The sequence below is a fragment of the Plutella xylostella genome, chromosome 9, assembly GCF_932276165.1.
Source record: "Plutella xylostella chromosome 9, ilPluXylo3.1, whole genome shotgun sequence".
In the NCBI taxonomy this organism is placed as follows: domain Eukaryota; kingdom Metazoa; phylum Arthropoda; class Insecta; order Lepidoptera; family Plutellidae; genus Plutella; species Plutella xylostella.
Genome location: NC_063989.1, coordinates 2298835 through 2323982, shown reverse-complemented (window position 1 = coordinate 2323982; position 25148 = coordinate 2298835). Strand labels below are relative to the sequence as shown.

General features: G+C 43.8%; 1 protein-coding gene across 3 annotated transcripts in view; it reads left to right on the top strand.

Annotated features, from left to right (window-relative positions):
• Positions 1-24272, top strand: part of LOC105384484 (zinc finger SWIM domain-containing protein 8 homolog) — a 31093-nt gene extending 6821 nt beyond the window's left edge. For 2 of the 3 annotated variants that reach the window (XM_048622874.1, XM_048622875.1), the window contains exons 5-23: positions 3830-3964; positions 5320-5448; positions 5939-6085; positions 6699-6761; positions 7296-7466; positions 8440-8556; positions 9353-9570; positions 9898-9991; positions 10197-10388; positions 10670-10786; positions 12313-12452; positions 14519-14686; positions 15477-15589; positions 16290-16397; positions 16760-16927; positions 17603-17787; positions 20249-20374; positions 20810-21009; positions 21242-21495. In XM_048622874.1, coding sequence (XP_048478831.1) covers positions 3830-3964; positions 5320-5448; positions 5939-6085; positions 6699-6761; positions 7296-7466; positions 8440-8556; positions 9353-9570; positions 9898-9991; positions 10197-10388; positions 10670-10786; positions 12313-12452; positions 14519-14686; positions 15477-15589; positions 16290-16397; positions 16760-16927; positions 17603-17787; positions 20249-20374; positions 20810-21009; positions 21242-21476 — 2826 coding nt within the window. In that variant the 3' untranslated portion in view covers positions 21477-21495. Of the gene's footprint in view, positions 1-3829; positions 3965-5319; positions 5449-5938; positions 6086-6698; positions 6762-7295; positions 7467-8439; positions 8557-9352; positions 9571-9897; positions 9992-10196; positions 10389-10669; positions 10787-12312; positions 12453-14518; positions 14687-15047; positions 15167-15476; positions 15590-16289; positions 16398-16759; positions 16928-17602; positions 17788-20248; positions 20375-20809; positions 21010-21241; positions 21496-23339; positions 23490-24036 lie in introns of those variants that run through there. The other variant, XM_048622876.1, reaches the window with a different exon arrangement.
• The last annotated feature ends 876 nt before the right edge of the window (positions 24273-25148 follow it).

Genomic DNA, 25148 nt, shown 5'->3' with positions numbered 1-25148 from the left:
ATGTCAGCCGCTCGTCCCCACAATAGAATTCCGTAAGACATAACACTATGAAAATAACTAAAATACACAAGCCTGGCTGTATCTACATCTGTTAACTGTCTAATGGTTCTAACCGCATAAGCTGCAGAACTCAATCTACCGGCTATCCTCTCAATATGGGGTCCCCATTGCAACTTTGAGTCAATTGTAATACCCAGGAATACCGTTTCATTTACTAACTCTAGCTTATCGTTATTCAATGTCAAATATGTCTCTACTTGTCTTACATTAGGCAAAGTGAATTTAATACATTTTGTTTTCTTGGAGTTAAGAGCTAAATTATTTACAGTGAACCAATTAGCAACTATGGAAAGAGTACTGTTTGCATTGTCAAAATTGACTTCTTGTCGCTTCAACTTAAATATAAGTGAAGTATCATCAGCAAACAGTACTATCTCACATAATTTATCTACCAAAAACGGTAAATCGTTAACATATACAAGAAACAAGAATGGTCCTAAAATCGAGCCTTGGGGAACACACGACAACTTTTACCGTCCTTTGCTGCTCTAAAGTAATACCTGCGTAAACCCTGGCGATGTCTTCATAAATTGTAGTCTATAATTTGATTAAACCTATAAAACAAATGAAATATACAGGGTGTCCCAAAAGTCAACGTCATCCCTTAAAGGGCTGATAGGTCAGCTCATGAGAGGCCAGAATATCACAATATGACCTTAGTAAAAACTCGATAATTTTCGAGTTATTGACACTTTTATAAATTTGCTGAAAATCGACACCTTGGATCAGTTTTTTGCGTGCCGCCGGTACAAAAATACATATTGTTAGAATTTGTTTGGTGTTGCATCACCATGTATAGCCCTGCTATTGATCGCAGTCAAAAAAAATATCGAGTAATGCTGTATGTTTATAAAAAACACGGTATTCAAAGTCATCAAAGGTAATCGTATTTTTTATAAACAACTTTGACTCTACATACTGTAAAAAAATATACCACGCAAACCTGGCACCTTATTTGAAAAGATTGCTCATTTAATGCAGTTTCCAAAATGGTATGAAACGTTGCTATTGTTTCAATTAACAAAAAAGTTATTGCTATTTTAGTACAAAACGACCTCGATGTAAAATTGTTTGAAGGAAATTTATCTGACTGAATTTAATAAGGGTAAGTCATGTTGGAATGAGTAAAAGTAAAATAGGTGGTGTGGCCGGGAGTGGGAAAAGAGACAACGTTGTCACAGAATAAAAAAAACGCATTTTGAGTATCTTTCTCGAAAAAAGTGGACTATAGCAACTCCACATTCCCCATAAATGTAGCGCATGGTAACGTACATTCCTGAGTGGTGCTAATGTGTGATATTGTACAAGTAAAACGCTTACACATGTACATTGTACACCCACAGTATCCAAAAAAGGGACAGATCAGTTTGTCATTAACATTAACTCTAATTTATTTTAAAGTTATTGTTAAACAAAACCAAACTCTCAAAATTATGATTATGACGATTAATGAGTATTATTTTCTGCTGATTATGTACTTAATATAATAATGTGGTGTTATAATTTTGAGAAATAAAAATAAAAGTCAATAAATGTTTGTTTTTTTAAATAAGGTGTAAAAAACGCAAAATATGTTTTATAAGAGTTTGGTAAGTTTTTTCTTAGCTATTTTTGCGTCATCTATGTTGCCACGGCTGACCCCACCACCTATTTTACTTTTACTCATTCCAACATGACTTACCCTTATTAAATTCAGTCAGATAAATTTCCTTCAAACAATTTTACATCGACGTCGTTTTGTACTAAAATAGCAATAACTTTTTTGTTAATTGAAACAATAGCAACGTTTCATACCATTTTGGAAACTGCATTAAATGAGCAATCTTTTCAAATAAGGTGCCAGGTTTGCGTGGTATATTTTTTTTAGGGGAATTATAAAACGAGCGACCAAAAAAAAACTTTGCGACTGATGATGACATATTGTTTTAATAACTTGAGCGGTATGAATTTGAGTAAGCGAAAAATTAACTAAACTGACGACGAATATTGATTTATAATAAAATCCAGAACGAGCTTACAAAAAGTGGATTATGATATATCCATTTCAGATATTACAATTTTATCCGAGCGACTTAATTACTAAGTGAGCGACTGGAATTACTAAGTGAGCGACTGGAAATACAGAGAGGGCAACTTCAATATTAAGATAGATTCGATTTTTCTAAGTGAGGTTATACTTATCGAACTACTAAAAAGTTCACTTTGAGCAAAGTTTTGTATGCTGCTTTATTAATGATTATTGGTTACTGATATTCTATTTGAGGGCTTATGTTTTTTTATTTTGATACACTTTTTTAATGAAAACTACAGATTTTTAAATGCGCGCGAATTCGAATGGGGGCGCGGGCGGGGCGACGAATCGTTGCAGTCAGGTGAGTTGTAGTAGGGCTCCTCATACCTATCAATGTTTCTTACAATTAATAAGAAGTTTTTTTTAGTTGACTGAAGCGTCTTATTTTATTTTTTGTTCATTTGATTGAAATAAATGCATGCATATTACTTTAATTTTACGGAGTACATTGTTTTATTTAATTACCCTTATATTTCAATAATAAAATTTCTCAACTAATAGAATATTGTTTTTTCAAATAGTTATTTCATATTATTTTTATTTTTTAAATGTGAGCTCATTATACGCAGAGTATCATCTGCTCATTAGTGTATTTTTCAAAGTGGTTTTTGTATTCGAAACACTTCATTTAAGATAAAATGCCGCTCAGTATAAAAAATACATTTGCCAAATATTGAAAAAAATGCAGGACGTAACGTTGACACTCAAACAAATATTAGGTCGCTCAAATATTATGAAGCTGCTCATTTTGTATTTTAAGTAACTCAAATTAACGTTTGTAAGTTGCTGTTCTGTTGATTTCTCGTCACTCGCAGTCAGTCGCTCACTTAGTAATTCTATAACCCAAATTAATTAATTTTGACACTTAGAACTGTAATTTACAGTCACTCGTTTTATTGCTACCCTTTTTTTTACAGTATGTAGAGTCAAAGTTGTTTATAAAAAAATACGATTACCTTTTATGACTTTGAAAACAGTGTTTTTTTTAAACATACAGCATTACTCGATATTTTTTTTTGACTGCGATCAATAGCAGGGCTATACAGGGTAATGCAACACCAAACAAATTCTAACAATATGGATTTTTGTACCGGCGGCACGCAAAAAACTGATCCAAGGTGTTGATTTTCAGCAAATTTATAAAAGTGTCAATATCTCGAAAATTATCGAGTTTTTACTAAGGTCATATTGTGATATTCTGGCCTCTCATGAGCTGACCTATCAGCCCTTTAAGGGATGACGTTGACTTTTGGGACACCCTGTATAATGCCAAGAAAATTACCTAAATCTTACTAATAAATTAATCACAGGCCCCATCCCTCTCACAGGTGAACTCCTCAAAAGCGGTCCTCAACAGCTCCCTGTCAGTCACCTATCTCATGTCGGGAGCCACGCCGCCCGTGCGCACGCACCGCCGCGGCATCGACCTCATGTTGGCCCGCGGACAGCTGCCTCCCATACACCATGTAAGTGAAACATTGATTAACCAATACCATACGTAAGCAATAACAATAACGAAGAAACGGCAGACCGCGAGAGACATGGCAGCGCTCTGTGAAAAAGGAAATGGGCCAGGCGGGGATGTCTTGGGCGGATGCCTCTGAGCTGGCCCAAGATCGTAAAGAATGGCGGCGCTTCACTTCGGCCCTTTGCTCCCCAGCGGAGATTGGGAATAAGTAAGTATACGTAAGCAATGTAAACTCTTCGAAGGCGGTCCTCAACAGCTCTCTCTCAGTGACGTACCTCATGTCGGGGGCCACGCCGCCCGTGCGCACGCACCGCCGCGGCATCGACCTCATGTTGGCCCGCGGACAGTTACCACCTATACACCATGTAAGTGCTACATACGACCCATGTAAGTGCTACATACGACCCATATACACCATGTAAGTGTAACTATGTGAACGGCACACTAACTCTTTCTCCAAGAAGATTGGCTATATCAGCCATTTCCGTGCGCATCTAAGGCGCAACCCTAACCAGCAGCAGTCGCCGTAGCTGTATATGTAAGTGTAACTTTGATAGACCAATGTAAACTCTTCGGGCCAGCCGGGGATGTATCTGAGCTGGCCCAAGATCGTAAAGAATGGCGGCGCTTCAATTCGGCCCTTTGCTCCCCAGCGGAGATTGGGAATAAGTAAGTAAGTAAGTATACGTAAGCAATGTAAACTCTTCGAAGGCGGTCCTCAACAGCTCGCTCGCTCTCAGTGACGTACCTCATGTCGGGGGCCACGCCGCCCGTGCGCACGCACCGCCGCGGCATCGACCTCATGTTGGCCCGCGGACAGCTGCCTCCTATCCACCATGTAAGTGTAACTATGTGAACGGCACACTAACATGCACAGAGTGTGGACCATCTTTATCGTATGGCTATATCAGACATTTCCGTGCACATCTAAGGCGCAACCCTAACCAGCAGCAGTCGCCGTAGCCGTATATGTAAGTGTAACATTGATAGACAATGTAAACTCTTCAAAGGCGGTCCTCAACAGCTCTCTCTCAGTGACGTACCTCATGTCGGGAGCGACGCCGCCCGTGCGCACGCACCGCCGCGGCATCGCCCTCATGTTGGCCCGCGGACAGCTGCCTCCTATACACCATGTAAGTGTAACTATGTGAACTTCACACTAATATGTTGTAATGAGTGTGGAGGACCTTTCTCCAAGAAGATTGGCTATATCAGCCATTTCCGTGCGCATCTAAGGCGCAACCCCAGCCAGCAGCAGTCGCCGCAGCCGCATCGGCCGGAGGACATCATCATTGTAAGTGTAACATTGATAGACCAATGTAAACTGCTGGCCCGGGGACAGCTACCATCTATACACCATGTAAGTGCCACATGTGTTTTTACGGAACCCCGAAAAGCCATACAAATATTGGGGTAGAAGAGCAATGAACGTGTAATGTGATGCTCGGTGTAATCAGAGTTTTACTGTGGATTTAAGCGACCGATACTGCTGGACATAGGCTTCGACCATCCTAGGCTTGGTTAAAGCTCCAGCTTTGTACAGTCAATCCTCGGTCATCCGAATAAACAAACCATTACCGGCTAGCGGTCTATTTTGTGGAGCGACTAGCCGCACAGTGGAAACTAATCATGGCATAAGCTTCGTTTGGAACACACAAAATTTTAAACTTTATTAACAAAAATAACAACGATAGTTACTGACAAGCCGCTTTCGTTTCAGCCATGCACATCAGGAGCCAACGACCCGGCTCCTCAGAACGATGGCAACCACTCGAGCGTGTCTTCGGAAGGATTCTGTGAAAATGAAGAGGAGATTCTACAACAGAGCGGCGGAGAGACTGACTCGCAGGTAGAGTTTCTGAAGTAACATACTGGTACATAAGCATCAAGCAAGAAGCTTCATAAGTAGTATGTTTAGCAAATTACAAGGCGGTTTGTGAGTTAGACAAAGTACAAAAGTGTACATGTATAGAGATTTTTATGAAGTTGACTGTAACTTACGTGGTTCCTAATGAACAGTCAATTTCAGGCGCATTTTAAGTCTTGTCGGTCTGGTATATTATACGACTGTTCGCGCTCCGTATCCTCTCTTATTATTTATCATCATTCGTTCATAAAATGATTATTTCGTTAATCGCCGATCTTTCCATATCAAAACTTGTCCATCTAATCCTGACTGATGTCACCTTAACATAGGCAGCCATCATTGTCCAATGCACATGCTGAGTTGCTGCCTTTTTGACTCTCTGAACAACAAGTTTTTATGTTATTCTGTGTACTGTAAATTGTTTAGTACAAGTAAAGGTTTTTGTTTTCATATTTATCTTGATTATCCCCAGGAGTCAAGTTCGCCGGCGGGCTCGTCGTCGGACGGGCAGCGGCGCGTGTCCAACGACGACTCGGTGTCCGACGAGGAGTGTCCGCTGTACTTCTACGACGCCACGTCCCGCCCCGAGCCCGGCACTAGCGGCGGCGGGACTGCTATTGTGAGTTCTATGACTATAGCTATATAGTTCACTTCACGCTGTACTTCTACGACGCCACGTCCCGCCCCGAGCCCGGCACTAGCGGCGGCGGGACTGCTATTGTGAGTTCTATGACTATAGCTATATAGTTCACTTCACGCTGTACTTCTACGACGCCACGTCCCGCCCCGAGCCCGGCACTAGCGGCGGCGGGACTGCTATTGTGAGTTCTATGACTATAGCTATATAGTTCACTTCACGCTCTGTACTTCTACGACGCCACGTCCCGCCCCGAGCCATGCACTAGCGGCGGCGGGACTGCTATTGTGAGTTCTATGACTATAGCTAAACAGGATAAAAAGGGTATACTAAACTGAAAAGGGGTGACTCAGGGTATCATTCTGAATTTTCAAAACTCGTAGAACAACAGTTGTTCAGAATTACCACCTGAATCACCCCTTTTTGGCTTAGTATACCCTTTTTGCAACAACCTGTATAGATAAATTCAAGTTGACGAGCTGTACGCTTTTCACTAGCAGTAGCAGTGGGAATGCTATTGTGATTTCTAAGCCTATATTTATTGTTTATAAAAGCCTATAACTATACAGTTATACAGTGTGATTTTGTTTTGCAGACACACCTGGAGCCAGAACCCGCACCTGAGCCATCCACAAGTGAAAGCTGCAGCTATGCTCCTGTGAGTTTTACTTCCTCTTTTTCTTTATATTTAACTTTTAAATTCATATTATTATGTATTTCGACGCCGGCAGGAGTCAGAAGTGACTCGCAACTGTGCCATCTGCTTTTAATAGCCGTTATTATAGGCCACTACACCTTTGTGCAGGCTGCTTCAAAAATAACATTGTAAACCAAAGGTGATATCTATTTTATAATAATTTCCTTCTCAGTCTTCTACTGTTTCATTCCCTCCACAGCCGCCAGCGTCCTCAAACACCTCCAACTGGGAATGCACGTGGGGAGTCGTCACAACATGTTGCATTCCATACTCAAGTTCTACCACTGTACTAAACTTTTAGGGCCTTACCACAAAAACTTAGACAGTATTTAACAGATGTTTAGCGCTGTCAAACGCCTACAAAATCTGTCAGATTTAGTTTTAAACTCTTGTTAAACAGTGTTTAAAGTTTTTTGTGGTAGCACAGTTACTGTTTTGTATTGTTTTTCGTGCTCACTTATTTTCGTGCTTATCTACTTTTTTTTTCTTTCACAGCCGCCAGCCCCCTCAATAACCTCCAACTGGGAGTGCACATGGGAGGTCTCCTTCGCGCGTGCAGAAGGGCTACACGCTCACGGGCACGCGCGTGAAGCGTGCGCTCTGGGCGTGCGACTTGCACGCGAGTTGCTAGTGCGGCCCCCGGCACTGGGGGGCAGTGATAACTCGGTTAGTAGGGGCTGTGGTGGGGGTGAGGTCTGGGGGGAGTGTTGGTTGGGTTCGACTGTTTGGATTTTATGGTCCGTTTATTGGCTGACAACATAATATTTGTAAGTGTCATTATGCAAATCTAAAGTGTCACTATGCACGAACCTTTAAGGTGAATCGTAGTTGTTGTCGTTTTCAAATAACCTAACGCCAATGGCATCTTTGTGACGAGAATTTTACCGCCGGCAAGGTCTTAAAATTCGGTTGCCAAGATGTTTATGTTGAAATATTCAGTTTTTTTTATTTACGTCAGTGGTTTAAATACTAAAAAGATCAAACGTCGGACTTGACCAATATCTCCCGGGAACGGACAAATTTTAGATGTCGTGTCGTATCGTCTTTAGTAGTAGTTGTAGCTTAATTAAATGTTAAAGCATCATAAAATTATATATTTGTTCGAGTCAGTTGAATAGGAATTCCACAACCTATTGATTTGAAAGTTGATTTATTTAGTTTAAAAATATACTGACTCGAATTAAATAAACACTTCTATTATGTGTTGTGAATAGAGTAGATACTATAGGTCTCTCAGAATCTAAGGCCAAACATAATTGGAATTCTGTTAAACCTATAATAGATGTTTATATGTATTTACATGTCTATGAAGCATTTCCAAAGCAATACATAAATCAGATGGGTTAATGCGGTCGAAACTCGTTGACTATTACTGTATATCTAATCATTATCTCCTGTCAAATTAAATCAAGAATCCATTTCTTAACCACATCAAATAATCCTAACATCCACTTAAAACATACGCAGATGCGTTCGAAATTGGCCAACAAAGTTTCTTTAAAAATTAACTTTTAACAATTGGATATTCAAAACAAAACCCATACTAACAAACGACACGACAGCTTTGGGAATACTTACTAACGCTGCTACCCGCACCAGTGCTTCGACACGTCAAGCCTAAGCCGCTCTAATGTTGCAGGTGGAACTGAAGAGAGGAAGAAGACGGCATTGCCCGCCTCCTAGAGTGTCTGCTGCCAGCCATAGACTGTCGTGTCTGGCTAGTGCCACGCTGGCGAAATGCGCCTTTTTGTGTACCGTAAGTTACTATTTTTGTTATTATTTCCTCGTAAGAGGAAGTATGTAGTATGTGGAACTAAAGAGAGGGAGATGACGTCATTGCCCGCCGCCCAAGGTTTCTGCTGCCAGCCATAGACTGTCGTGTTTGGCTAGCGCCACGCTGGCGAAATGCGCCTTTTTGTGAACCGTAAGTTATTGTTTTTACTGTAAAATAATTCATCGTAAGCATAAGGGATGTGGAACTGAAGAGAAGGAGACGAAGTCATTGTTCGCCTCCCAGGGTTTCGTCAAGTCATAGACTGTCGTGTCTGGCTAGCGCCACGCTCGCGAAGTGTGCATTTTTGTGTACCGTAAGTTACTATTTTTATATTATTTACTCATAAGAGGAAGTATGTCGTATGTGGAACTGAAGAGAGGGAGACGACGGCATTGCCCGCCGCCCAGAGTGTCTGCTGCCATTCATAGACTGTCGTGCCTGGCTAGTGCCACGCTGGCAAAATGCGCATTTTTGTGTACCGTAAGTTATTCTTGTACTTTATTAATGACTTGTGCCAATTACACTCCAGTATCCATGCTGTCGGATAGGTATGTAATACATACAGCCTTGCTCGTAACTCTAGATTAGATACCTCAGTCTTAAAGGAGGTCCATGTCCTGCAATAAACTATTTTACGGCCTGTATTAAAAAAAAATGCATAAAAAAGGAGGCCTATACCTAACAGTGGGTCATAGAAGGCTGACGATAATGATTCATTCTGTGATTATATTTTTGTTGCGTTCATTATTTAATACTAATAGCTACTATCTCTACATAGGTGCTAGCAGAGTTCAACGAACACCACGAGCTAGCGTTCCGCGTCGGCCTCTCAGCACTTGAAATGGCTCGACCTCCCGCCAGCACCAAGGCTCTAGAGGTGAAGCTGAACAACCAGGAGACGGAGCTGGTGGCGTTGCTGAAGAAACTGCCGACGGGGGTGGAACAACTTACGCTGGCCCGGGAGAAGGCCGAGCAACTGAGGGATGGCACGTTGAGGTAAATGGCTGATGACAGTTACTTACGGCATACGGGCTCCCCGTTGCTCGAGAGGTCCCGCGTTTTTTAGAAAATACTAGGCACACTTAAGTCAAAAATAGTACTGAAAAAAGTTTAATACGGTATACACCGCTTCTGATGGGGGGGTCATGCTTAAGTATAGGTAAAAATATGTATCTTGAATCTTGACCAATTTAGGTTGCTTTGGAGGTCTGTACACTGGTAAAGTAAGGCAGCACTAGATTTAAGGTTGACTTTAGTTGAAATATTCTTCAAAATGTAACTCATTCGTTAATCATTAAAATAAAATTTCCTTTCTTTTCTCAGGAATCGTGGTCCAGCGCTGTTACCGATAGCCCTGGCGAGTTTCCTGTTCGACGTACTAGTGCTGTCCGCTACGGACAAAGATGCCAAACATGTGGTAAGTTATTGGAATTTTCCAAAAGACGAGAGGGGAGTTGTTTGTTAAAAAAATAGACTATTACAATCAAATAATACAGACGTTGGTGTTACTAAAAGTAAATTCTACCAATCTTTCATGATATGCAGACAGGGAAAAACCGTTTCTAAACGATTTTATTTTTTACAAAAACACTGACACTAATATTTTCTTTCCCTCATTGCAGCCAAGAATACCTACAGACGAGCTGCTAGGCTTCGAAGCGGCCGTTGCCGCTCTGGGCCTCAAGGCGAACGTGTCTGAAGCGGAACACCCGTTACTATGTGAGGGCACGAGGCGGCAACGTGGCGAATTAGCGCTGACGCTACTAGCTTTCTACAAGGATGACCCGGTCAAACTGGCACGGATTATGAACAAGGTTTGTTCAAGACACCATATGAACTTCTTAACTTTATTTTATTTTGCATACCATACGGATAAGCATGGCATCTTTATCGACGTAGACAAAATCGTGTCGTGAATCTTCGACCAATCAAATCTCCGTGTTTAAGGCGAATTGCGATATAGCGATCGCTGCGTTTAAAGTGAATCGCGATATGTCGCTATAGCATTTTTTCAGGATGTAGATTATTTTGATTGAGTTCAACTGACATTTAGAGGTGACCAAAATATAACCTATAAATTTATCTCTACTTACAGTTGCTAGACCGCGAGATCCACGCCCTAACGAAAGGCCCGATGGTGTCCATGTTGTATAGCAACAACCCGCGCGCGCTGTACCGCGCCGAGCCTGCGCCGCCCGTCGTCTCACCACCCGTATGTACACAGTAATAGAGATCAATGTTGTACAGCAACAACCCGCGCCGAGCCCGCGCCGCCTGTCGTCTCACCACCCGTATGTACACAGTAATAGAGATCAATGTTGTACAGCAACAACCCGCGCCGAGCCCGCGCCGCCCTTCGTCTCACCACCCGTATGTACACAGTAATAGAGATCAATGTTGTACAGCAACAACCCGCGCCGAGCCCGCGCCGCCCGTCGTCTCACCACCCGTATGTACACAGTAATAGAGATCAATGTTGTACAGCAACAACCCGCGCCGAGCCCGCGCCGCCTGTCGTCTCACCACCCGTATGTACACAGTAATAGAGATCAATGTTGTACAGCAACAACCCGCGCCGAGCCCGCGCCGCCCTTCGTCTCACCACCCGTATGTACACAGTAATAGAGTTCAATGTTGTACAGCAACAACCCGCGCCGAGCCCGCGCCGCCCGTCGTCTCACCACCCGTATGTACACAGTAATAGAGTTCAATGTTGTACAGCAACAACCCGCGCCGAGCCCGCGCCGCCCGTCGTCTCACCACCCGTATGTATACAGAGTGTTGCAAAAAGGGCATACTAATCCGAAGCCTAAGCGTAAAAAAATACATAATTTTCCATAGAAACTATGTTGATCACGTGACTTTTCACTATGGAGAATGACTTTATTTTCGCGAATTTTGAAATTCCGATTTAATTTTTGGGCGTAGATATAACATGTGGCACATGTAGGTTTCGGCTTAGTATACCCTTTTTGCAACACTCTGTATGAGTATACTCATGAACGAAAACAAAATTCGGTACATTAAGTAATTTTATGGTGATTGTTTTTATAATTTTAAATTGAAGTAAGTCGGAATTTGAGACACTAATTTGAATATTTTAAATTTTCCTGCTCTCGTTAATTTAATATAAAAATTTAAAGATCGGCTCTTCCGACGATTTTATGACGTCATTCGCTACCGCTAGCCGCTGACGTCATCAAGATTGTAACTCAGTGAATATTTACATTTAATATGGGGTTGCTCTGTGGAACTTTCTACCTGACAATCGTCTTCATTTCAATTCTGAATATGAAGAAATCTCAGAAGAATGGCGGAAATGCATATGTCAGTTGTCACCGGATCAGGAGTGACATTTAACATTTTTATTCTCTACGTTTGAAACTTTAACCTTGCGGAGCGTCTTGAAGGACAAATTATATTTAAATTTTTCAAAAAATAATCGGAATCCTTGAATATTTTTTATTTTTAAGAATGAGGCACTTATTAGGAAGATAATATCTCGAAACGGTTAAGGAATTAGCATTAAAAAAATTTACTTAACATACCGAATTCTGAGCGCGTCAAGGAAACATTGTGGTAAAAATTACTTCTGTTACTATTCAAATTTTTGTATTGCATACATATTTTTTTACAATAAACCTATAGATCAATAATACTTTCATACCTTCGTTTTCTCCTAAATTCATAATCTATTTCACTTGCATACCAATAACTACTATTTCTCCACGTCCACAGGCGATGTCGTCCATGTCCGGCGGCAGCGGGCAGCTGTCGCGCTCGCTGTCGGGCGACATGGAGCGCCTCTCCGTGAGCGAGGGCGCCCCGCACGCGCCGCCCCACAACACGCACCAGACGCAGCGCAACAACGACTCCAGGTATATACAGGGTGTTGCTGTCGGGCGACATGGAGCGCCTCTCCGTGAGCGAGGGCGCCCCGCACGCGCCGCCCCACAACACACACCAGACGCAGCGCAACAACGACTCCAGGTATATACAGGGTGTTGCTGTCGGGCGACATGGAGCGCCTCTCCGTGAGCGAGGGCGCCCCGCACGCGCCGCCCCACAACACGCACCAGACGCAGCGCAACAACGACTCCAGGTATATACAGGGTGTTGCTGTCGGGCGACATGGAGCGCCTCTCCGTGAGCGAGGGCGCCCCGCACGCGCCGCCCCACAACACGCACCAGACGCAGCGCAACAACGACTCCAGGTATATACAGGGTGTTGCTGTCGGGCGACATGGAGCGCCTCTCCGTGAGCGAGGGCGCCCCGCACGCGCCGCCCCACAACACGCACCAGACGCAGCGCAACAACGACTCCAGGTATATACAGGGTGTTGCTGTCGGGCGACATGGAGCGCCTCTCCGTGAGCGAGGGCGCCCCGCACGCGCCGCCCCACAACACGCACCAGACGCAGCGCAACAACGACTCCAGGTATATACAGGGTGTTGCTGTCGGGCGACATGGAGCGCCTCTCCGTGAGCGAGGGCGCCCCGCACGCGCCGCCCCACAACACGCACCAGACGCAGCGCAACAACGACTCCAGGTATATACAGGGTGTTGCTGTCGGGCGACATGGAGCGCCTCTCCGTGAGCGAGGGCGCCCCGCACGCGCCGCCCCACAACACGCACCAGACGCAGCGCAACAACGACTCCAGGTATATACAGGGTGTTGCTGTCGGGCGACATGGAGCGCCTCTCCGTGAGCGAGGGCGCCCCGCACGCGCCGCCCCACAACACGCACCAGACGCAGCGCAACAACGACTCCAGGTATATACAGGGTGTTGCTGTCGGGCGACATGGAGCGCCTCTCCGTGAGCGAGGGCGCCCCGCACGCGCCGCCCCACAACACGCACCAGACGCAGCGCAACAACGACTCCAGGTATATACAGGGTGTTGCTGTCGGGCGACATGGAGCGCCTCTCCGTGAGCGAGGGCGCCCCGCACGCGCCGCCCCACAACACGCACCAGACGCAGCGCAACAACGACTCCAGGTATATACAGGGTGTTGCTGTCGGGCGACATGGAGCGCCTCTCCGTGAGCGAGGGCGCCCCGCACGCGCCGCCCCACAACACGCACCAGACGCAGCGCAACAACGACTCCAGGTATACAGGGTTATTGGTAAGTAGACCGGATCCTTTCAGGAGGTGATAGAGGAAGGTATTTCCAGTCGATTGAACCCAATAATGCATTATCCTAAACTTAACCATTTCTAAGATATTGAATATTTAAGGTTTTTTTAATTTTTTGCCAAAATTTTATGCTTAAAACCGAAAATAAAAAAAACTAGCCACATTTCTATATTTTTTTTGGTTGTTTTGCATAAGTAACACCTTAATAAACTAATTTAAATAATCAAATGAGCATTATTCGACTTAAATTAGACATAAGTAATACCTCAAAATAGTTAAACATTTTGAAAAAATATTCAAAACTAAAAAACAAATAAATAAAATTAAAAAAGATTTTCATATGACATTTTTTCGTGCACTTCAGCTTAAAAACATGGTCAACTAATAAGCTTTCAAACAAGATGATTCAATACCAAATCGATTAAGGTATCACCAAGATATGGCCAAAACAACCGACTGGAAATGCCTTCCTCTATCACCTCCTGAAAGGATCCGGTCTACTTACCAATAACCCTGTATAAAGAGTGTATAAAAAGGTGTGGTAAGCAGAAAGGGAGAATGCTGGGGATGGACTTTGACGGTCTTCGGTCTACCTCTGAGGTACTCATGTAAAACGTTATTATTGTACAGTGATATTAATTTAGATTATTTCTAGGTGCAACTAAATATAGCGCTACATTTAATCGACTAATAGTTTGTGCCAGTGACCGATCATAGCGTTCACTGTTCGCGTTAAGTTTAATTAGCCATAAAATCTTACCCGTGTCCAATATAACCATGTTCTAACCAACCCCCTCTCCCCAACAGATACAAAGGCAAGCGTCTCTACCCGTCAGTGCCGAACCAGCCTTCAGAAGCGTCCGCCCACTTCATGTTCGAGCTGGCCAAGTCCGTGCTGTTCAAGGCGGGCGGCTCTTCTAGTACGAGTCTGTTCACGCAGACGTCGTGCGCTAGAGAGCATCACGGGCCGCACAGGTGAGGCTAAGCTCCAATTTCTCCAGAGACGGTTAGATGTTAACCAGGGAAAAGTTGATCGTCAGGTCTCCATATTAAATTCTTGACAGATGTGTCAAAAGTCAAGCAATAATCCCTGGTTATGCTCTAACCCACTATGGAGAAATGGCACTAAGGTTTCTCATTGTGGTGTAAAAATTTGTCAGTGAGGTTAGTCATTCGCCGACTGCGGCAGCGCGCTTCGGCTGTATAAATAACGGGTGATACGTCAATCTAGGAGGCCTTTTTCAGCGATGTGCAAATGTAATGTTACAGAATTTTTCATCTAACATAAGTTTCGCATAGTAGAAAATAAATGTCAGTGCCGAATCAGCCTTCAGAGGCGTCCGCCCACTTCATGTTCGAGCTGGCCAAGTCCGTGCTGTTCAAGGCGGGCGGCTCTTCTAGTACGAGTCTGTTCACGCAGACGTCGTGTGCTAGAGAGCATCATGGGCCACACAGGTGAAGCTATGTCTATTTAAAAGCGTGTCAGTGATAAATAGATTAAGGTTTCTGATTTTGGTGTATAGATTAGTCAGTGAGATTAAAGTCATTCGTAGACTACTGCCTAGCGCGCCGGCAGGGTGCGTTGGTTGTATAAATACAAATAAACGGGTGGTATACGTCAATCGAAGAGGCTTTTTTAGTTTCATTTCACCCATTTATTTCTAAGAGCATCGTTAATCAAAACATTATGTGAACTAAGCCCATGATTCAATCGCCCGTTTCTGGTTCTTCTTAACTTATATTTTATTCCTTGTTTATTCCGCAGGGGTCTCCACATGGCGGCCTTCCAGCTCGGGCTATACGCGTTGGGGCTCCACAACTGTGTGAGCGCCAACTGGCTGAGTCGGACCTACTCGTCGCACGTTAGTTGGATCACTGGTGAGTACATAGTTACTATTATATATACAGGTATATAGGTGGTGGTATGTGGATGGTATATTCCGCAGAGGTCTCCATATGGCGGCCTTCCAGCTCGGGCTATACGCGTTGGGGCTACACAACTGTGTGAGCGCCAACTGGCTCAGCCGGACATATTCGTCTCACGTTAGTTGGATCACTGGTGAGTACATAGTTACTATTATATATACAGGTGGTGGTATGTGGGAAGTATATTCAGCAGAGGTCTCCATATGGCAGCCTTAAAGCTCGGCTTATACGCGTTGGGGCTACACAACTGTGTGAGCGCCAACTGGCTGAGTCGGACGTACTCGTCGCACGTTAGTTGGATCACTGGTGAGTATATTAGTTACTAGTATAAAACATAATATTGTGTTAATCTAGGGTCTGCTTACTACATACATAAATGCTCACCACTGTAATCCCCGAAGACCTGGCCCTGTAGCACAGGGCGCTAATAAGACGTGACAAGAATTCTCGTCGCGCTCACTCTTGAGGCTTGCGCGATGTGAGTGACGGCGATGACAAACTTTTATCACGTCTTAAATGCGCCCCGTACTAGTCGCGAGCTGTATCACCGTTTAAGAATGAGCGCAATGCAGTTTAATTCATGCCAAATTTCAAATACCCAACCAGCCATCCATCCATGATAATGTATATAATCATAAATCATTCTTCTCAGGTCAAGCAATGGACATCGGTGCGCCGGCGATCCTATTCCTGATAGACGCGTGGGAGGGACACCTCACACCACCAGAAGCGGCCAGTATAGCAGACAAAGCATCTTCGGGTAAGATTTATAGATTTGTTTATTGATAATTATTCATTATATGTCTATAGGTAGGTACAGTACAATACAAATTATAACAGTATACTTTAGTTAATAAATGTTATGTTAAATGCAATGTTACTATAACTAGTTAATGAAGTTTTCTCCTGTTATTTACTTTATGTTTAACTTTTCGGCCCTCTAAGTCTATAAGTATAGATTTAAGATAGCATGTATATTTTGTTTCCATATGACTGTTTGAAGCCAAAATAAAATTAAAATAAATAAAATTAAACAATTAAATCACGTGACGTCTCGTACAGTATTTTTGTGTCATATAAAGTATAGTAATGATATTTAACCGCCCTTTCTCTACCCCGCAGGCCGAGACATCCACACAGTGCGAGCGGCCGCCGAACTAGCCCTCTCAGTCTTACCACACGCACACGCACTCAACTACAACGAGATACAACGAGCCGTGTTGCAGTGCAAGGAGCAGAGCGACGCCATGCTGGAGCGAGCCTGCCTCACCGTCGAGGCCGCCGCTAAAGGTAACAACTAGTCATTCACTGTACTGTCTAGTCGACAGCTGATGCCACATGAATAATGAAGATACCTATGTGATCCAATGCGTAGCCCAGTCTAAACAAGTCTAAGGGCTTGAAAAACTTCTCACCTGTCTAGCTAGTTTTCTATAGGAAAGAGCGTAACATTGCTCGTTTAACGTTCTCTCATCCCCCATTCGTTTCTTTATCTAGAGGCATAGCTACTTATTATATGATCTCATTTACCTGCTATCGCTTTTGAATCTGTCAGCAGATTAGCCACAAAAAAACGCAAATTTTGAGATTCTGTCAGATGTAAAGCGATTGCAAAAAAATACTGTTATTAGAAAAAAAAAAAAAAAAACACGCACTCACGCCTTGTACTAATGTACTCCCTTGCGGGGTAGGCAGAGGTGCATTGCTGCACCCACTTTTCGCCAGAGTGTATGTTAGTCCCAATGTAATAGGGGGCGGGCCTATTGCCATTTTACGGGCACATCCAAGACCCGAGAACAAATATCTGTATTTAAACAAATATCTGCCCCAGCCGGGAATCGAACCCGGGACCATCGGCTCGGTAGTCAGGGTCACTAACCACTACGCCATTCGGTCGTCAACTGTTATTAGAATTTACCAATATTATCCATCCACCAAATAAACTAATCCATCCTTCATCCACAGGCGGCGGCGTCTACCCCGAAGTCCTCTACACCGTAGCCCGCTACTGGCACGAACTCTACCTACGTCAGGCCAGCGAGGACATCGACCCCGAGGAGCCCCCGTACCGCGCGCCCGTGCCCGTGCCGGTGCCGTACCAGCTGTACCCGTTCCCGTACCCGTACCCGCCGCCTATATACCAGCTGCAGGTGAATATATAATAGGGGAACACCCAAATATTCCGAAAAACTTTTTTCCGAATTTGATAACCCCGAATATGTAATTTACGAAATATTGCAATACCGATTTTTTAAAATACCGAATTATAATAATCACGAAAATTATAATTTCGAATATTATAATCACGAATATTGTTATTACGATTGTTAAATATACGAATGTTAAAAAATACGATTACTTTAATATACGAAAAATAAAATACCGATTTATTATAATCACGAAAAAGTCAAATCCCGATCGGAAATATGATAATTCGTGATTTTGACATAAAAACATAAACGTCTTTAAAACTTTAGAACCAAAAACAAAAGATAGGTGCGACGACAAGCAAAGCGAGGAGGAGCGTGTTAGGTGCACATAGATATCGAAAAACAAAGCGGAGCGCAGCGAAGCGGAGCGGAGCGTTTCAAATATAGAGCAAAACAATTGTTAGGATTTTTATGGTGTTTAAACTTAAAAACCTTAGGACCTAAACCTAAAGATAGGTGCGACGACGAGCAAAGCGAGGAGGAGCGTGTTAGGTGCACATAGATATCGAAAAACAAAGCGGAGCGCAGCGAAGCGGAGCGGAGCGTTTCAAATATAGAGCAAAACAATTGTTAGGATTTTTATGGTGTTTAAACTTAAGAACCTTAGGACCTAAACCTAAAAAAAAGGTGCGACGACGAGCAAAGCGAGGAGGAGCGTGTTAGGTGCACATTGATATCGAAAAACAAAGCGGAGCGCAGCGAAGCGGAGCGGAGCGTTTCAAATATAGAGCAAAACAATTGCTAGGATTTTTATGGTGTTTAAACTTAAAAACCTTAGGACCTAAACCTAAAGATAGGTGCGACGACGAGCAAAGCGAGGAGGAGCGTGTTAGGTGCACATTGATATCGAAAAACAAAGCGGAGCGCAGCGAAGCGGAGCGGAGCGTTTCACATAATATAGCTTAAAAAATATTGTTTTTATACGCATTATGCTGCATTATTCATAATAGATAACCATTTCTTATTAAGAACTAAGAAACATTCGGGAATTTGTATTTTCGGAATATTAAAACTTCGGGATTCGTAATTTAAATAATTCGATATAATAAAAATCGTACTTTTGAAACATCGAAATAATAATATTCGGAAAATTGACTTTCGTCATTTTAATAAATGTGTTGTTTGAAATTTCGTTTATAAACTATTCGTGATTTTCGTTATTCGGAAACTTAAAATTCGGGATTGTGAATTATTCGGAACTATGAAATTCGAAATTTAAAAAATCGTTATTTTCATATTCGTAAAAAAGTAATTCGGAATTATGTAGTGTACCCATATAATAGATATAGGTTAATATGTCCGGCTCGAAGGACCAAATTTAGGAGCAAAATCTAAAACTGCCACTATATCTGGCTCGAAGGACCAAAATTAGGCTAGGAATCTATAGGTCGGGCTAAAGAGGACATCGACCCCGAGGAGCCCCCGTACCGCGCGCCCGTGCCCGTGCCGGTGCCGTACCAGCTGTACCCGTTCCCGTACCCGTACCCGCCGCCTATATACCAGCTGCAGGTAATTATGACCGGCTTGAAGGATCAAATTGGGCCAAAGGGTGTCTGACTCGGAGGACTAAAATTAGGCCAGGTATCTTAAACTACAAGTATATCTGGATCGATCTAAATATAACCATATCAAGCTCGAAGGACCAAAATTAGGCGCAAAATCTAAAGATCTAAAACGGTTACTATATCCGGCTCGAAGGACCAAATTTAGGCTAGGAATCTGTAGGTCGGGCTAAAGAGGACATCGACCCCGAGGAGCCCCCGTACCGCGCGCCCGTGCCCGTGCCGGTGCCGTACCAGCTGTACCCGTTCCCGTACCCGTACCCGCCGCCTATATACCAGCTGCAGGTAAATAACAATACCTATATAGTAGCTACAGCCGGCTGGAAGGACCAAATTTAGGCGCAAAATCTAAAACGGTTACTTTATCCGGCTCGAAGGACCAATATTAGGCTAGAAATCTGTAGGTCGGGCTAAAGAGGACATTGACCCCGAGGAGCCCCCGTACCGCGCGCCCGTGCCCGTGCCGGTGCCGTACCAGCTGTACCCGTTCCCGTACCCGTACCCGCCGCCTATATACCAGCTACAGGTAATTATGTACTAGATACAGGTGAATATGTCCGGCTCGAAGGACCGAATATAGGTTGTCCAGCTCGAAGCACCAAATTTAGGACAGGAATCTGAAGCCATAATAAAAGCTGAATCCATATTTGGCTCGAAGTGTCCGGCAAAAAGAAATTTAGCGGTGAATCTTTAGCTATTAACATATCCGGTGCGGAGGACTAAATTAGAATTTCGAAAAATAACTGCTGACCGATTAACATTCACAGATAAAATTCCACTCTGCATAGTAGAGGAGGAAAATTATTATAATAAACTAATACCACAATTCCCTCACCCAGTACGCGCCGCCGGCGGGCCCCCCGCACCCCGCGCCCCCCTACGCGCTGCCGCAGTACTTCGTGCCGGGGCTGCTGCACGGCCCGCGGCCCGCGCTGCCGCCGCACCAGCACGCGCTGCCGCTCAATGTGAGTTGCTATACGGTCCACTGATGATGACCAGCGCGCGCCGCCCTACAGTACTTCGTGCCGGGGCTGCTGTTAATAACAGTTTGTGGGACGATACGATATCGTGGATGTTTACGTACAAGCTACTTTTTTCTATCTGTTGTTTGCTGAATTACACTTTTTTTGGTATTTACTGGGCATAGGACTCTGGGTCTTCCACCTATCCCTGGAATGAAAATATATCTTAAGAAAAGAGGTAAATTTTCCAAGGAGCGCCACCACACAATATAAATAATACAATATAATCGTCTAGCCACTCCAATACCTATATTTTGTCAAAACTAGTAATTCTGCTAGATATTATTTGTAACCATGGTGAAAATAATTTGTCAGTCGCTACAGTTGATACGGCTTCTTTCACCATAAAATAACTAACTAATTTACTCTTGCCACCAGCTCCCCCAACCGCCGGCGCCGCTCCCTCCCCCCCTCCCCTTACCTCAAGGGGCGCCCCCGGCCCCGCCCGCGCCGCCGCCGCCGCCGCTGCCCCAGGCGCAGTTGAGAAGACTATTGGCGGCGTATAGAGTGGGAATGTTGGCGTTAGAGACCCAAGCGAGACGGGTGCACGATGACCGGCCGCAGAATAAGTTTGGCAGGTGAGGGGTTAAAGGTTTTAATACAGAATCTAGCAATAATAAAACAAGATGTGTAAGGAGCGGTAAATACCTTGTGCAGCTGTCGAACGAGAGATTTATTTATTAATTTATTTCCGTTAACGTTTGCCCTGTAGTGTAGTTTCCGAATGACTAAAAAACTTACGTTTCGCTGTCTGTGAACATACTATTATAAATTAACTATCAAACAACATAAAAACTAAACCTTCCACAGAAACCCACCCTACGGCGAGCACGTAAAATGGCTGCTTCGCATCTCAAAGCGCCTCGGAGCACAATACCTCCACCAGTTCTGCGTCTGCGCAGTCAACAGCGTGGTCTCTCCATTCGTGCTATACGAGCTGTGCGTGGAGAGCGCCCATTGGCTGGCGAGGGGCGCGCACCAGCTGTTGATGCAGCATCTGAGGGGGACCCTCGCGCCATTGGTGCACAAGTGTCAGCAGATGTGAGTAGACGATACTGATTGGTTGTTTGATTTATGGAGTAGTTATGGCGATATTGGCGTTAGCAGCTCTTGAGATACAGCGGTTAGTACAATCAGCTTCATATGAAGATTACATTCAGCAGATGTGTGAGTAAACGTTACTGATTGGTTGGTTGATTGATTGATGGCGTAGTTATGTAGATATTTTCCTTAGCAACTCGTGAGATACAGAAGTTAGTAGAGTCAGCTTCACATTCAGCAGATGTGAATAAATGTTACTGATTGGTTGATGGAGTAGTTATGTAGATATTTTCCTTAGCAACTCGTGAGATATACAGGTTAGTAGTCAGCTTCATAATTATGAAGATTACATTCAGCAGATGTGAGTAAAAGTTACTTATTGGTGGGATGATTGGTTTTCTTGTTATTGGCGTAAGCAAGTCAACAGCGTGGTCTCTCCGTTCGTGCTATACGAGCTGTGCGTGGAGAGCGCCCATTGGCTGGCGAGGGGCGCGCACCAGCTGTTGATGCAGCATCTGAGGGGGACCCTCGCGCCATTGGTGCACAAGTGTCAGCAGATGTGAGTAGACGTTACTGATTGGGTGGTTGATTGATCGAGTAGTTATGGCGATATTAGCGTTAGAAGCTCGTGACATACAGAGGTTAGTACAGTCAGCTTCATCTGAAGATTGCATTGAGCAAATGTGTGAGTAAACGTTACTGATTGGTTGGTTGATTGAATGATGCCGTAGTTATGTAGATATTTTTCTTAGCAACTCGTGAGATATACAGGTTAGTAGTCAGCTTCATATGAAGATTACATTCAGTAGATGTGAATAAAAGATACTGATTGGTAGATTCATTGAGTGACTAGTACTCCTGACATTGGTGTAAGCAAGTCAACAGCGTGGTCTCTCCGTTCGTGCTGTACGAGCTGTGCGTGGAGAGCGCCCATTGGCTGGCGAGGGGCGCGCACCAGCTGTTGATGCAGCATCTGAGGGGGACCCTCGCGCCATTGGTGCACAAGTGTCAGCAGATGTGAGTAGACGTTACTGATTGGGTGGTTGATTGATCGAGTAGTTATGGCGATATTAGCGTTAGAAGCTCGTGACATACAGAGGTTAGTACAGTCAGCTTCATCTGAAGATTGCATTGAGCAAATGTGTGAGTAAACGTTACTGATTGGTTGGTTGATTGAATGATGCCGTAGTTATGTAGATATTTTTCTTAGCAACTCGTGAGATATACAGGTTAGTAGTCAGCTTCATATGAAGATTACATTCAGTAGATGTGAATAAAAGATACTGATTGGTAGATTCATTGAGTGACTAGTACTCCTGACATTGGTGTAAGCAAGTCAACAGCGTGGTCTCTCCGTTCGTGCTGTACGAGCTGTGCGTGGAGAGCGCCCATTGGCTGGCGAGGGGCGCGCACCAGCTGTTGATGCAGCATCTGAGAGGGACCCTCGCGCCATTGGTGCACAAGTATCAGCAGATGTGAGTAGACGTTACTGATTGGCGTTAGCAACTCGTGTGATACAGGATGCAGAGAATATATATAAATTATTGTTTGTACAAAATTCTTCGTAATGAGTAGCTATACACTTTTGTACCTTGCCAAATTCACATTCGGTTTTTGATTGAGTAAATAAAATGCGGTTAAATTTCCAAAAAAAAATACACAATACAGTACATGTGGACTTTTACTAGTGAACTGCCCATGGTCAGGAAATGGCCCCTCTACGGAAATGTACCTATGGGGCAGAGTTGTTTCCACAGTAAAATTTCTCATATATGACGCGTACATTCCAGGCAACTGGAAAGCCACTGATAAAATTCCACCCTCTATCCCAAATATTCCCCTCACTAACCCAACCACCCCCCCGCAGGTACATCCAGTGCATCCACCAGAAGCTGTACCACCTGACTCCGGTCGAGTACGAGGAGTTTGTCAGCATCGTGCTATCCGCGCGAACCGCCTTCCAGCTCACTCCCGAGGGCAACACGCAGTTCAAGGAGTGGCTGGCCTCACTGCGAAGGTATAACCCTCGCGGATAAAGAAACAATATGGATATGGCGACTGTAACATACATGTACACATAGGGGGTGTCTAAGGGAGTATTGTTAGCGAATTTCCAAAAGTCGTAGAACAAAAGTTGTTTAGAATAACCCCCAGAGTGACCACTTACTATTTGCTTAACCCTGTATAAAACGCGCACATAAAGAAACCATTCTGAAAATAGCAGCCATTATTGTTACATGAGTGAATATAAGAAGGAGTATACTGCGTGATTCACGTGAATTGCAAAAAATTGTGACAGTATCTTTTTCTAATTAGCGTGTCGGTTACAAACACTAGAGCTGGTCTAGGGTTTGTCACGTGGGGATAGGATAAGCCAGACAGAATAACATCAGTCGTTACAACCCGTATCTACAACATAGATCTTTTTGGGCCTTGCTCGTCCGTATTCTGAAAGCAAGTCCCATGAATTTCTCTGATGAATTAACTGATATCAAATGCAGTCCTTCAGACAAAGTTCCTTCTCTTCTTTCTATCCCACACTAACACTAGCCTTTCATTCACAGATCAAAATCCTGCAAGAAAGACCTGTGGACCCAACTGAACGCGGCTCTCCAGACGAACGGCAAATGACGTCGGCAACCGATAGTTTGTATGGTGCGGTGCGCACGCAAACTGTCATTACAACGACGCTGGCCGCGGTACCGGCTCTACTACCACTTGCAGACGCTGTAGGCGAGCGTCTACTCTGTGTAGCGTAGCCACTGTAACGCAGAATTAGGTTAAGGGGGCGATTCTGTAATACGCGCGTGCAAATTTCCGCGAGAGAACTTAGCTAAAATGTGGGTTGAGAATAAATATTGCGCCAGAATTGTCCCGCCAGGCAGACTTATCTACGCTAGTAATGTTATTGTGCACAGCGATATATAAATGATTTGGATTTCCTCTAATTCGATACCGGAGTTCGTATTCTGAGATATATTATGTATTACATATAATAAAAGCGACAGAGTACAAACTCAGATTCCTGATTGGTGGATATTCAACTGCTGATGGCCTGCTGGAGGTCTAGAATACATAATCTATTTCAAGTTATTGTAGAGTAGCGTTAATACATAAGGCGTTCTATAGATTACTGGCGTAGCAGTTGCCTCGTGTTATTGGCTAAAGTAAAATGGTTCTTGTTCGTAGTGAAGATAAGTCTGCTTTTCCTAGTGTGCGTTACGCGTCTACGATACATGTTATTCGCTTCGCCTACATGTCGCCGTTAAACTCATCACTTCGGACGCGATTCAAGCGCTGCTCTAACGAGGGTCGAATCTGGATTATTGGAGTAAAAAAAGACTTTGAAATTCGTTTGTGTAGTGTCGAATATTATACTATTGGCGAGACACTGCATTGCGAATGTAAAGCGGAATCGACCCCCGATACTTTAGAGATTTTCCAGACCGCACATTTAAACATTGATATTATTCTAGAGAAATAGCGTCTATGTATTGTGTACTAAGATGTCAGACACGTTATCTTTGGATAGAAGCTTGAATTGCGTTGCGGAAAGCGCTCAGATTTAATCACGAATATAATTAATACCTCAAATAGTAGTAGTTCAATAAACACGGATACAGAGGGCGTTCGATCTCAGAAAGCACGTGTAATGTCAACGACCTCGGAAATGTGT